The following is a 14,564-nucleotide window of genomic DNA, read 5'->3' on the forward strand; positions in this document are numbered from 1 at the left end:
TTTAATCTTCTGATATTAAGGTAATTATTCTCACATTACAAACATTTTTTGTTCTGATACAAATATACTTTTCATTCCACACGTAGGCCGAGGATGGCCAGCTGGTTAGGGCGCTCGACTCGTAATCTGAAGGTCCCGGGTTGGAATGCCCGTCACACCAAACATGGCCGCTCTTTCAACCATGAGGGCATTATAATATGACGGTCAATCCGACTATTCGTTAGTAAAAGAGTAGCCCAAGAATCCGCGGTGGGTGGTGATGACTACCTCCCTTCCCTCTAGTCTTACATTGCTAAATTAGAGAGGACGAAATTCAAAACAAACAAATCAATTTCCACACATATTTTATATTGTGTACCTCTCTATATGCTTTAAACAGTGTACCTCTCTACATATTTTATAATGTTCCTCTCTATATGTATCTATAGTGTATTTCTTTCTACATGTTTTATATAGTGTAACTCTCTACATGTTTATATAGTGTACCTCACCACATGTTTTATATAGTGTACCTCTCTACATGTTTATATAATGACCCTTTCTCTACATGTTTATATAATGACCCTTTCTCTACATGTTTATATAATGACCCTTTCTCTACATGTTTATATAATGACCCTTTCTCTACATGTTTATATAATGACCCTTTCTCTACATTTTTTATATCGTGTACCTCTTCGCATGCTTTTTATAGTGTTCGTCCCTACATCTTTAATATATTATACCTCTCTGTATGTTTTATATATTGTACCTCTCTACATCTTTTATACAATGTTCGTCTCTTCACATGTTTTCACAAAAGTGTTCTTTTCTACAAATTTTATATAGTGTACCTCTCTAAATGTTTTATATAGTGTTTGTCTGTACAAATTTTATATAGTGTACTTCTCTAAATGTTTTATATAGTGTTTGTCTGTACAAATTTTATATAGTGTACCTCTCTAAATGTTTTATATAGTGTTTGTCTGTACAAATTTTATATAGTGTACCTCTCTAAATGTTTTATATAGTGTTTGTCTGTACAAATTTTATATAGTGTACCTCTCTAAATGTTTTATATAGTGTTTGTCTGTACAAATTTTATATAGTGTACTTCTCTAAATGTTTTATATAGTGTTTGTCTGTACAAATTTTATATAGTGTACCTCTCTAAATGTTTTATATAGTGTTTGTCTGTACAAATTTTATATAGTGTACCTCTCTAAATGTTTTATATAGTGTTTGTCTGTACAAATTTTATATAGTGTACCTCTCTAAATGTTTTATATAGTGTTTGTCTGTACAAATTTTATATAGTGTACCTCTCTAAATGTTTTATATAGTGTTTGTCTGTACAAATTTTATATAGTGTACTTCTCTAAATGTTTTATGTAGTGTTTGTCTGTACAAATTTTATATAGTGTACCTCTCTAAATGTTTTATATAGTGTACTTCTCTACATTTCTGTCTACCACAACACAATAACAGATACGTACATAATGACAATCTAATACATAACAATAATAACAGATAGCTACATAAAGACAATCTATCACCCAACAATAACACACGCGTAAATAATGACAATCTACTAGATATCAATAACAGATACGTACATAATAACAATCTACCACATGAAAATAACAACAGATACGTACGTGATGATAATCGACTACATAACAATAACAATAGATACCTACATAAAAACAATATACCATATAACAATAACACATACGTAAATAATTACAATCTACTACTTAACAATAATAGATACGTATGAGATGACAACCTACCACATAACAATGACAACAAATATCTACATAATGACAATCTACCACGTAAGATTAACAAAAATTAGTACATAAAGAGAATCTACTACACAACAATAACAACAGATACCTAAATAATGACAATCTATTACATGACAATAACAACATATTCTTACATAATCACAATCTGCCACATAACAATAACAACAGTCTTACATAATTTACTACGTAAGATTAACAACAGTTTTACATAATGAGAATCTACTAAACGATAACAACAGATACCTAAATAATAACAATCTACTACATAACAATAACAAAAGATGTACGTAATTACAATTAACCACATAACAATGACAACCGATGCCCACATAAAGACATTCTACCACCTAACAATAACAGATACGTACATAATAACAGTCTACCACATAATAATAACAGATACGTACATAATGACAATCTACCAGATAACAATAACAGATACCTACAAAAGAAACTTGCATAAAGACAATCTACCACACAACAGTAACAGATGCTTAACTAATAACAACTTACCGCATAACAATAACAACAGACACCAACATAATGACTATTTACCACATAAAAATAACAAGATATATGTACATAATGATAATCTACTATAGTACAATAACAACAGATATGTACATAATAACAATCTACAACATAACAATTACAACAGACACGTATATAATGACAATCTACCGCATAACGATAACAACATGAAGATACATAAAGGCAATCTACTACATAACAATAACAGATACGTACATAATGAAAATCTGCTACGTAACTATAACAAAGATACGTACATAATGACAATGTACGACATAAAAATAACACTAGATACCTACATAATGACAATCTGCCACATAACAATAACAACAGATATCTACATAATTATAAAGTACCACATAACAGTAAAAACCGATACCTACATAATCTATCTCATAAAAAACATAAAAAACACAATTCCTAAAACAAGAAGAAAGCAATCACATAATCAATGGACTCTAACACCAGAAATTCACGCACTAATAATCAAACGCAGACAATTAAGACGAACACACTATATTACACGTGATCCATCTATCAAAACACAAATCAATAGAACAAATACAAAAATTAAACAAGAAATTAAAACAGCAAAAGAAACTAATTGGCAAAACTTCTGTAAAAACTTAGAAAAAATCAAGAACAATCCAAAAGAATTTTGTAATAAATTCAAGAGTATTGCTTCAGACAAAAGCACAAATCACATGCTACAACATATCACACACAACAATAAAACCGCAAGGACGGACGTAGAGAAAGCTGACTTATTAGCTGACTACTACGAATCCTCCTTTAGCGACCTAAATTCAGTAGACTTTGACACACAACACCAACATCATGTCAACAACTTCATAAATACAAACCAAGCTTCATTCTCACCACGGTTCCCTGGCGAGACACTAGAGGCATACTCAAATTCAATCAATAGAAAAGTAACCATAACTGAACTAAAAATTAATATCAAAAACTTGAAGAATACTTCCCCCGCACATGACCAAATTCCAAACATTATTCTGAAAAAAAGCTCTACTCTCCTATTACAACACCTCACAAACATCATGAACATTTTACTAGCAACTGGATATTACCCTGACACTTGGAAAAAAGCCATTATAACCACGATCCCAAAGAAACAAACCAACAGAACTAATCCAGATAATTTCCGTCCCATCAGTCTGTTAAGCTGCCTTGGCAAACTGATGGAGAGAGTTATCTCCAACCGTCTTCTCCATTTTTGGGAATCAAATAACATCCTTCCAGAATCCCAAAATGCCTCCAGGAAGAACAGGCAAACAACAGATCACCTCACGCGACTAACCGAATCAATTTATAAAGCTTTCAACAACAACCAAGTAATCATTGGGGTATTCCTAGATGTCAAAAAAAGCATTCGACAGCGTATGACACAATGCCATCAAATACAAACTAAAACACCTGAAAATAAATCCCACTATAGTTAAATGGATTTTAAATTTCTTAACAGATAGAACAGCACAAGTAAAAGTCAATAAAACTATATCTAAATTATTTAATATAACCGCAGGAGTGCCCCAAGGATCAGTCCTCTCTCCACTTTTATATATTATTTTCGTCAGTAACATACCTTTCCCAAATCTAATATACACGCATAATTCACAATACGCAGACGACATCGCTATCTGGAGAACCTTCAGAAACCCAGTGATGGCCATGTCTCGCGTACAAGAATCACTAAACAACGTCTCAACATGGATTAACAAGTGGAGAGTAGTGTTAAATCCAACTAAAACACAAGCAATCACCTTCTACAGGAAATTAAAAAAACAAATAAAAAATCTAGAAAAAATAAAATTATCACTCGGAAATACGACCATTAACATGAGCAAAAACATCACATTCCTTGGCATCACTTTCGACACAAAACTAACATGGAAAAAACATGTTAACAATATACACTCATCAATTAGAAAACGGATTTCACAACTAATGACTCTAACCAGTAGACAATCGAAATGTTCACCAAACACCATTATCCAAATATACAAGGCTTACGTCCGTCCACTAATAGAGTATGGATGTCAAGTAACATACAATATGTCAAACAACACACTCCAGAAAATCCAATTTCAACAGAACAGAATACTAAGATCTGCATTCAGTCTACCGTCATTCACGCCAGTAAATTATATACATCAAATCAGTAACTTACCAACACTAAGAAATAGACTAACGGAAATATCACACAAATATTATCTAAAAGCAGAAAACAGAAACAAACTAACGGCATCACTATACAAATTAACTAGCGCACCAACAAAATACATTTCGCCTTACAACATATTTCAAGAATCACAAATTACACAACAAAGTATCTAAATAACTAAATTCATGTTAATAATATGTATTCTCTTTTTCAGATATCGGGCACAGGACAGGCAAAACTTTCGGCGCCTATCCTGTGAAAGTGGGTTTTCTCGGGGCACTCCCGTTTCCCCCCACAGCAAAAACTTAGGCATTGGATTTTTAGATCCCAGCACAGGCAACTTTATTGCCAGACCCTGAGTCGGGTCGTTTGAGTTCATGTTCATATTTACTTTGACTTCTGCCTTTCGGGTTCTCTCCGGTGCTGCCTTTGCCTCGGTCTAGGATAACATTAAGAATGACCTCCTTCACCCCAAAAAAAAAAAGTCAAAAATTATTTAATAAATAAATAAATAAAACTAAACCTAATAACCTTTCACGAAAGGGGACAAAGAGGAACCACAACGTTCCTGAACACCCCAGTTGGAGAGAGAATTCTTACGATTTCTCTCTCTTTAAACTAAACCCCTGCCACGTTAGTTTGCGTTTGCGTTTGTCGGGGGTAACTGTGTGGAGTGTATGCTACATTTTGGGAATGGACGTTATGTGGCAATGCTGGCATCGGCCGCTCACGCCCGTCGCCTACTGGACCAGGGAGATTTTCCCTTGGGGGACCAGCGTGTGCCTGTTGAGCCGGCCGAGCAAAGCATTAAGTGGATCACCCTCCGGTCGGCCCCTTATGGAATGTCCTATGATGTCGTCAAGAGCGTGTTGTCGGCGTATGGGACAGTTTGCAGAATCGAACATGATGCTCAACAGTCGCACCCGAATGTATGTACAAGAAACCAGCCTGTCTGCATAGACATGCCGACGGCAGTCCCTAACTTCATAGTGGTGAACGGGTTCCGGGTAATGTGTAATTACCCGGGCATGCACTGACTGTGTCACTGCTGTGACCTCAAAAGCCACCTATTAGCAGAGTGCCAGACCCCGCAGTGCGGGACGTGTCTGGCATATGAACATGTGGACACTGCCTCCATTGTCAAATGCAATGTGTGTAGTGGTGGCCACATGCCTTCGCGTTGCCCGAGGCGTGTGGCGACGTATGCCTCGGTGGCTGCGGGGCTGCAGACGTTTGCGCAGCTCAAGCGAGCGAGGACGAAGCGAGCGGGGGCAGCAGCCTCTCCTCCTGCATCGTCCACAGTAGCTGTGAGTGGGAACCCTGAAGGGGTGCCTGTCCCGGCGACTGCCGTGTCCGGGGAGGAAGACTCTTGGTCCCCTGAGGGAGGCCATGTCTCGCCAGGCCAGTTCGTGGAGGCTGCAACCTCTGGGGAGGCGGGTGACGCTTCGGGTGGCAGGGGCCTATGAGGAGGCTTTGGTTCATCCTTCGGGCCCTGGTTTGGATGGGGCCCCTTGAGAGTTCTGGTCGGAGCGGGTGGCCCTGAGACATCCTTTGTCTCTGTGGAGGATCTGGCCTCCCTGTTGGGTGGTGGGGGAGTTGGGGTTGTGTGGGTGCCAATGATCCTACCACCCCTGTAGGTGTTGGGGAAGGCCTCTGTGGAGTGTCCTGTCCCCTTTGTCAGTGTTGGGGTGGGCCCCTCTGTGGAAGGTCCTGCCCCCCTGTTTGGGATGGGTCAGTGGGGTTGATGGGGACTTTGAGGAGCCCCTGGGTTCCCCTGCTTGTGCTGCAGAGGCTAGGGGTTCTGGGGGACCCTCGACACAGGCTCTGGGGTTGGTGGATGTTCTGATCCCCCCCGAGGTCGTGCGGGCGCCGACCCCGACTCTGGACAAGCTGCCATCACCCAGCTTCTTCGAGAGTTTTTTGGACTTCCCTGTCTTCTCTGTCTGTCTGAACTGAGTGAGGACAGTGGGGAGGTGTGGGGGCCTTGCAGTTCCGTTTTGTTGCCGGACCTTGGTCCAGATATTCTTGTAGTGCAGTGGCAGTGGTCAGATGTCGGCGACTGCTGCTGCAAAGAGGGGTTGGGCTAGAGTAGCCTCAATAGGCCACACGCACCCCTGGCTCCGTCTACTCAGTCAAAGCAGCAGCGTCACTGATTCCTCCCCTCTGATTGGTTGATGGGTTCTTTCTAACTTACTCTGAACATCCTTGGCTGCCTTGCTTCGTAGCAGACCAACAGATCGTTGGGTCCTCTCGAACATTGAGACAAACTGCCACCAGGTTTCTGCTGTGCAAGGCATGGGAGATGGCTAAGACCAAACACATCTCCAGTCTGGTGTTCGAGAATGGTCGATCATCATCTGACATCTCCGACATTCTGGTCGCGTGCCTCTGTTATTACCGCTGTTTATTTAAGGCTTCACATGTGGACGAGGGGTTTTAGGATGACATTACTCGATTTTTGCCCTCCCTCGACCCTTTCTTTCACAAACAGCTGGTGAAGCCCATCAGTTTGGGTGAGTGTTGATCGGCCATTCGGTCCATGCCATTTGGAAAGGGCCTTGGGCCGGATGGGCTACTGGTGGAATTTTACAGCCACGTGTGGCATGTTGTTTGACCCTCTATCGTCAGGCTGTTTAACGACTGTCTGACTATGGGGTCCCTACCACCAGGAATGCTGGATGGGCTAATTACTCTTCTCTGTAAGGATCCCAGCCAGTCTGAAGATCTTTCCTTGTGGCATCCTATTTCCCTCCTGAACGTGGATGCAAAGATTATTTCTAAGGTACTATGTGCCCCTTTGAGTGCGGTTATGCCTTCCTTGGTTCACTGCACTCAGACATGCAGAGTTTGGAGCAGAAGTATCCAACAAAATCTGGTGCTTCTTAGGGACCTGTTCCACTACATCACGGATCGGAATATCCCTGCTGTCTTTGTGTCCCTCGATCAGAGCAAAGCTTTTGATCGAGTTCACCATAGATTTCTGTGGTTCGTTCTGGGGAGGTGTGGTCTCCTTCCAGTTTTTGTCCAGTGCGTACAAGCCTTGTACGCGACTGCTTCGAGCAGGTTCTAGGTTAACGGGTACCTGACGTCTTCTTTTCCCATCTTACAGGGGGTTTGTCAGGGCTGCCTGCTATCCCCAACGCTTTACGTGTTGGTTCTCGAGCGCCTACTCTTTCATCTGAACCACACGGTCTTGGTGCATGCCCTCCAGATGCAGGGGGGTTCGTGCGTGACGTATGTCTCGCATGCAGACGATGTGAACCTGTTCCTTAAGAACTTCACATCATTAGGTTCAGTGCTGGCTGTCGTCCATCGATATTTACGGCCCAGTGCTGCCCAGCTGAATATTCTCAAATCTCGTGCGAGGGGATTTAGCAAATGGGCCTCGTCTGCCGACTCCTCGTTTGGTCTGGATTGGACCCCTTCCCGATCACTTGCTTCGGGGTTCGTTTTCTCGCGGGTCCTGGGGCTCATTGGGAGGGGTGGTTAGGCGTGTTGGTTTGGCAGTGCACAATTACCACTACTGCCCTGTCTACCTGTCCTTCCTCTGAATGACTGCTCTGCACGAGCCATCGAATGCCATGTCTATGCCTTCCTTGGGGTGGCAAGCCTGAGGCAGTGTCTCGGCTCTCCTTGTCGCTGCCGCCTCGCAGGGGGGTCTGGGCATCCCATGTGTTCGGACCCAATGTCTTTCCGTTCTTCTGTCTGTTGTCTTTTGCTGTTTGTCTTTGGAGGGTCACCCCTGTTGCCATCTCGCGAGATTCTTGGTTGGCACAGGGCACAGGCTCTTTGGTGTTCCTTTAAGCCTGCAGACATCTATGTGTTTTGACCCTCCTTCTTGGTACGTCGACGCTGCTACGGCGATACGGCGATGTCGTACCGTGTCTCCCGAGGTACCGACGGACTCCCGTTCCCTCTACCGCCTGCTGGTCCCTGAATGTACCCACAGGATCGAGCGACACCACCTTGCTCTGCCGTGGGACGTTGTTTGGGGCCGCATTGCACTGCACCATGTTGATAGCTACCTCCAAGCTTTCAAGTGGCATGTGCTGTATAACATCCTGCTGGTGAGGGAGCTTTCCTCCCTGTGGAACTCTTGTAGGTCTGAGTCGTGTCCAGTGTGTCACACCCAGGTGGAGTCTGTCTTACACAGGTTGGTCCTCTGTCCGACGTCGGCGGAGATCTGGGACAGGGTTGCTCGCCTTTTCCAGGTCCCGCCGCTCTCGGCGTAGACCATTCTGTACCACGATCAGTTCCTGTTCCCAGCCACCTTGCATTTTCCTTTCAGTACACACTTACCATCTTTAAGCACGTCATCTGGCTTGCTCTGAACAACTTGGTCTTCGAACAGGCTCCGATGTCGTACTTTTCGATACTGGGTAGGGCCAGATATCGGATGTTACTCCGCCTTGAGGCAGACTACGAGCACCTGGGTTCTGGGACGTTTTACCATCTCTTGCGGCCGGAGTCTCGCCCTTTTACGCTTTGGTGGGAGATTGGGTGGAGGTCGGCTTCTGAGGTGCTCTGCCTCCACTCTCGCTTCACATTTTGTTTTTTCTCTCTTGTTTATATTTAATGTTTTTTACGTTTGTATAAATTCATGTTTGTATATATTTACTGTTTTTTGTTCGTTTGTATATATTACTGTTTTTGTATATATTAATGTTTGTATATATGTAATGTTTTTCGCTTGTATATATTTCATGTCTTGCCTTTATGTCCTGTTTTATTTGTTGTGAATAAATTTAAAATGAAAGCAAATGAGCTGTCTGAGGCCTTCAGAAAAAAAATTGTAGCAACTTATGAGTCTGGTAAGGGATTTAAAAATATCCCAAAATATTTTGAAAACAGCCATTCCACTGTCCGGAAAATAGTCAACAAGTGGAGGGCTTTCAAAACAACTGCCAACATGCTCATGTCTGGTCGTCCAAGCAAGTTCACCCCAAGAGCAGACTACAAGATGCTAAAAGAGGTCTCCAAACACCCTAACATGTCATCACGGGACCTATAGTAAGCTCTGGCTACTGTTGATGTGAAAGTGCGTGCCTCTACAATCAGAAAGAGACTGCACAAGTTTAACTTGCATGGGAGGTGTGCAAGGAGGAAATCTTTGCTCTCTAAGAGAAACATCAAGGCCATACTGAAGTTTGCCAGAGAGAATGTAGACAAATACCAGGACTTCTGGAATAATGTTCTTTGGGCAGATGAGTCCAAAATTGAATTATTTGGACACCAGAACAGAGGACATGTTTGGCGTAAACCAAATACAGCATTCCAGGAAAAGAACCTCATACCAACTGTGAAGTTTGGAGGTGGAGGTGTCATGGTTTGGGGCTGCTTTGCTGCAACAGGACCCGGACAGCTCACAATCATATAATCCACCAGGAATTCTACAGTGTATCAGAGGGTGCTTGAGGATCATGTGAGACCATCTGCACGAAAATTAAAGTTGAAGCGGAACTGGACCCTACAACACGACAATGACCCAAAACATACCAGTAAATCCACTAAGGACTGGCTAAAAACTAAGAAATGGAAAGTCCTGGAATGGCCGAGTCAAAGCCCAGATCTTAATCCCATTGAGATGCTGTGTGGTGACTTGAAACGGGCTATACATGCCAGAAACCCCTCAAACATCTCACAGCTGAACAAATTCTGCATTGAGGAGTGGGGCAAACTTTCTTCAGGCCAATGTCAGAGACTGGTAGATTGCTACAAGAAGCGTCTCACTGCAGTTATTTCAGCCAAAGGGGGTAACACTAGCTATTAGGGGGTAAGGTATCCTAACGTTTTGCTCAGTTAGAATATGATTTTTGTAGAATTACATTTTACAGAAGATCGTAAAGTCTTTTCTTCAGTTTTAATTGTTTAGTTATATTCCTATAATCTCTCAGTATTGTTGAAATTGAGATTAAATATCTATATATCCAAATATTTTACACAAATACACAGGCTTTCACAGGGTGTCCTAACTTTTTCACATGACTGTACGTACATATTGACTATTTACTACACAATAATAACAATAGATACCTACACAATAACAATCTGCGACGTAAGAGTACCAACAGATACATACATAATGACAATCTGCCACATAACAGTGACAACAGATTCTTCCATAATAACAAACTACTACATAATGTAACAACAGATATATACATAAAGACAATCTACAATACAACAACAACAGATGCGTAAATAATGACAATATACCACATAACAATAACAACAGATACGTACATAATGATAATCTACTACATAACAATAGCAATAGGTACCTACATAAAGACAATATACCACGTGACGATAACAGATACATAAATAATTACAATCTACTAGATAACAATAACAGATACGTACATAATGATAATCTACTGCATTTCAATAACAATATATACTTACATAATAACGATCTACTGCATACCAGTAACAACAGATATATACATAATGATAATCTACTACATAAGAATAACAAAAGATACCTGCATAAAGACAATCTACCACACAACAATAACAGATGCGTAAATAATGACAATTTACCACATAACAATAACAATAGATACCTACATAATGACTATCTACCACATAAAAATAACGAAAGATATATACATAATGATAATCTACTACATAACAATAGCAGATACGTAAATAATGAGAATCTACCACATAACAATAACAAAAGATACGTACATAATTATAATGTACTAGCTAACAATAAAAACAGATACGTACATAATGACAATCTACTGGATAACAATAACAAAAGATACGTACATAATAACAATCTACTACATAGCTATAAAAACAGATACGTACATAATAATAATCAACAAGAGATACATCATTTCGTGTGTATACGTAAGTAGACCGTGTAAGCTTTAGAGAACGGAAGATGTAGACACCCTTTAGTCTCATTCATATTTTTACACGTAATAAAGAGAGATCCACCATCTGTTGTAGCAGTGTAAGAGATCCATCATTTGTTGTAGCAGTATAAGAGATCCACCATTTGTTGTAGCAGTGTAAGAAGAGATCAACCATCTGTTGTAGCAGTGTAAGAAGAGATCCGCCAGCTGTTGTAGCAGTGTAAGAGATCCACCATCTGTTGTAGCAGTGTAAGAGATCCACCATCTGTTGTAGCAGTGTAAGAAGAGATCCACCATCTGTTGTAGCAGTGCAAGATTAAGTGATTCTGCAGTTCCGTCTGCCATGTTTGATTTTATTCTATGGAATGATCATTTCCACTACAGAAGACATTTAAAGAGTTGAAGGTCATTGTTATTCTTGTGCTCTTTACAGGCTTTCCAAATGTCATGAACTTTACACAAATGTCTGCTTGTAAGAATCTGTCTACGCAAATCAAAGTCTTAGAAACGCCATTACAGACGTATGCAAATAGTATAATTTTTCTATAATACTCATTTTGTTGAGGTATTGACACGTTTCCTTGAGTATATGACCGAATACGTTGTCTTGATGTAATCATACCTTACTGGTGTCCTGTCCAAACTGTGATGGTGTTTGCTGGTTGTTTGATTCTATAAGTATGTAGAATTTACCTTTATAGCTTACCAGGCTCACCGTATCTTTAATTTACTATTATGATTGGAACTTACAACACCGTAAGTCTTTTGCAATATGTTCTGTCGCATTTTAGAAAACCAGGATGTTAGTAAAGTTGTCCAAAGCTTAGCGGACATTTAAGTAGATGTGCTTCGTCCAATGCTAATGTATACTTCAATTTGTCACAATACACATACCACTAGTGTAGCTGTTGTTCCATTCAGCTTCCTGATTTGACAGAAATTTCCAACTTGTTTCTCGTGCATTCTTTCTATACCTAACTTCATGTCGATTATTCTGTTTACAGTTCCGTGAAGCTTCAGACTTTGGTTTTAATGGATCACTGTGTTAATGTGTCACTTCCGGTAACAATATGTTTATTTTCATCGCCAATTTCAGTGTGTGACTGGTAGCTTATGGTGGAGTAGCCTATAATTTATATATCTTGTGTTGTAACCCTTCTAGATTCACGCTTTAGTCGTATTACAGCAAGAGACTCGGGCTTTTAACTCATGCAGTACTTTGACACAAGATAAACAGGTTTAATTATGTGTAGTTTTTAAAGATATTATTAAAATGTATGATCAGATTCGGTAGCCGCTTTTAAATGTTAAATTTAACCCTAAGACTAGAGCGTACAGCTAAAGAGGACATCTTCGTTGGAGAGTTTCCAGTGAAAAAGGGAACTGTGATCACAGTCCCTATATATTCCTTGCACCGTGATCCAAATATTTTTCCAGATCCAGACAAGTTTGATCCTTCGAGGTACGTGATTTAAATTACAATAATGTGGTTAAAAAAAAGAAAAGTTTGAGTTTGTTGCCAATTTAAAATGATGCTCTGAGTTATATAGTACAGTTATTTACCGTCATGTGTCAGTGTAGAGACTACAGTACTACGTCTCACAATAATCTAGGGTTAGGTAACAGAAGATAACTATACTTATCCAAAATTTTATAATTCAGTAGTAACGGAACACTTCAGGGCTATAGTAACAAGTATAATCCAGGATTATGTTGAAATAAATGGTTGTACTTTTCAACTATTCCAAAATTTTCAGCTAAATTGATATCAGACCCTAAATAACATTAATAACACAAGTTAAACATTATGATTCTATTCTAAAATAAACACCCAGTTCTGAATTTAATAGCCTAGGATAAACACAATAAAATTTGTAACAGAGTTTCTTCTTAAATGGTGGTTAGGTTTCTTCGTAACAACAAAAAGGAACATGTTCCGTGCTCATTTCTACCGTTTGGAACCGGCCCTAGAAACTGTATTGGTATGAAATTTGCATTATTGGAGACTAAAGTTGCAATAATCAAACTACTGAAGAGAATAAGATTCGATGTATGTGACCTGACCAAGGTAAGAACATACTAAGTATAGAATTACTAACCTTATCTAGGTAAGAAGATACTAAATATAGAGAGGTACTGAAGCAAGGTTCCCACACTACATAAAATTATGTAACACTTTCAATTGGTAAGAAGCCAGGTTCCCAGCGTATATAACGTTATGTAACACCTTTACCGTGTATTAGGATTTACAGATCCCTACCCTCGTGTTGTGTTTTTTTATGGAGTCAATATTTAACCTCTCGCAAAACACTAATAGACCTTTGCCACCAGTTGACTGCATAATCTCGTAAGTTTACATTTTGTAGGTATAACTAATTATTAATCATCAGTTCAGCTAAATCTAACTTCGCGTGTAGGGCGAAGAGAAGGTCTCTTCTGAGCGCCCTCGATTGCTTTGCACCTCTTCTTGAGATGGAAAGTGTTAAATCGAAATACCTACCACCAATTTTATTTTATTTTACTTGGTAACAAACAAGGTTCCCAAGGTACATTATGTAATGTAACACGTTTACTTGGAAAAAGCAAGGCTTTTAGAGTATATTACGTGATGCAACACCTTTACTTGCTAAGAAGCCAGACTTTCATGGTACATTACATTATATAACACTTTTACTTGGTAGGAAGACAGGCTCCAAGGGTACATTACGTTATGTAACACGATTACTTGGATAGAAGCCAGGCTTTCAGGGTGCATTACGTTATGTCACACCACTACTTGGTAAGAAGCCAGGATCCCAGGGTGCATTACGTTATGTAACACCTTTACTTGGTAAGTGTGTGTGTGTGTGTGTTTTCTTATAGCAGAGCCGCATCAAGTTATCTGCTGAGCCTAACGAGGGTAATCGAACCCCTAATTTTAACATTGTAAATCCGTAGACTTACTGCTGAACTACGGGGATTCCTCATTCGTAAGAAGCTAGGCTCTCAGGATATATTACCTTATGTAACACGTTTACTTGGAAAGAAGCAAAGTTACCATGGGACATAACGTTACATAACATCTTTATTTGATAAGTAGTCAGGTTTCCAGGGTACATGACGTTATGTAACACCTTTACGTGGTAAGAATCAAGGTTCCCAGGATATATTACGTTATGCAACACCTTTACTTGGTAAGAATCCAGGTACATT

The 14,564-nt window shown here is 39.9% G+C and overlaps 1 protein-coding gene across 1 annotated transcript in view; it reads left to right on the forward strand.

Moving 5' to 3' along the window:
* Positions 1–14,564, forward strand: part of LOC143254925 (cytochrome P450 3A24-like) — a 47,020-nt gene that overhangs the window by 31,774 nt on the left and 682 nt on the right. The window contains exons 13-14 of the mRNA XM_076509837.1: positions 12,697–12,834; positions 13,278–13,440. Coding sequence (XP_076365952.1) covers positions 12,697–12,834; positions 13,278–13,440 — 301 coding nt within the window. The remainder of the gene's footprint in view (positions 1–12,696; positions 12,835–13,277; positions 13,441–14,564) is intronic.

Source organism: Tachypleus tridentatus, chromosome 7 (genome assembly GCF_004210375.1).
Source record: "Tachypleus tridentatus isolate NWPU-2018 chromosome 7, ASM421037v1, whole genome shotgun sequence".
Classification (NCBI taxonomy): domain Eukaryota; kingdom Metazoa; phylum Arthropoda; class Merostomata; order Xiphosura; family Limulidae; genus Tachypleus; species Tachypleus tridentatus.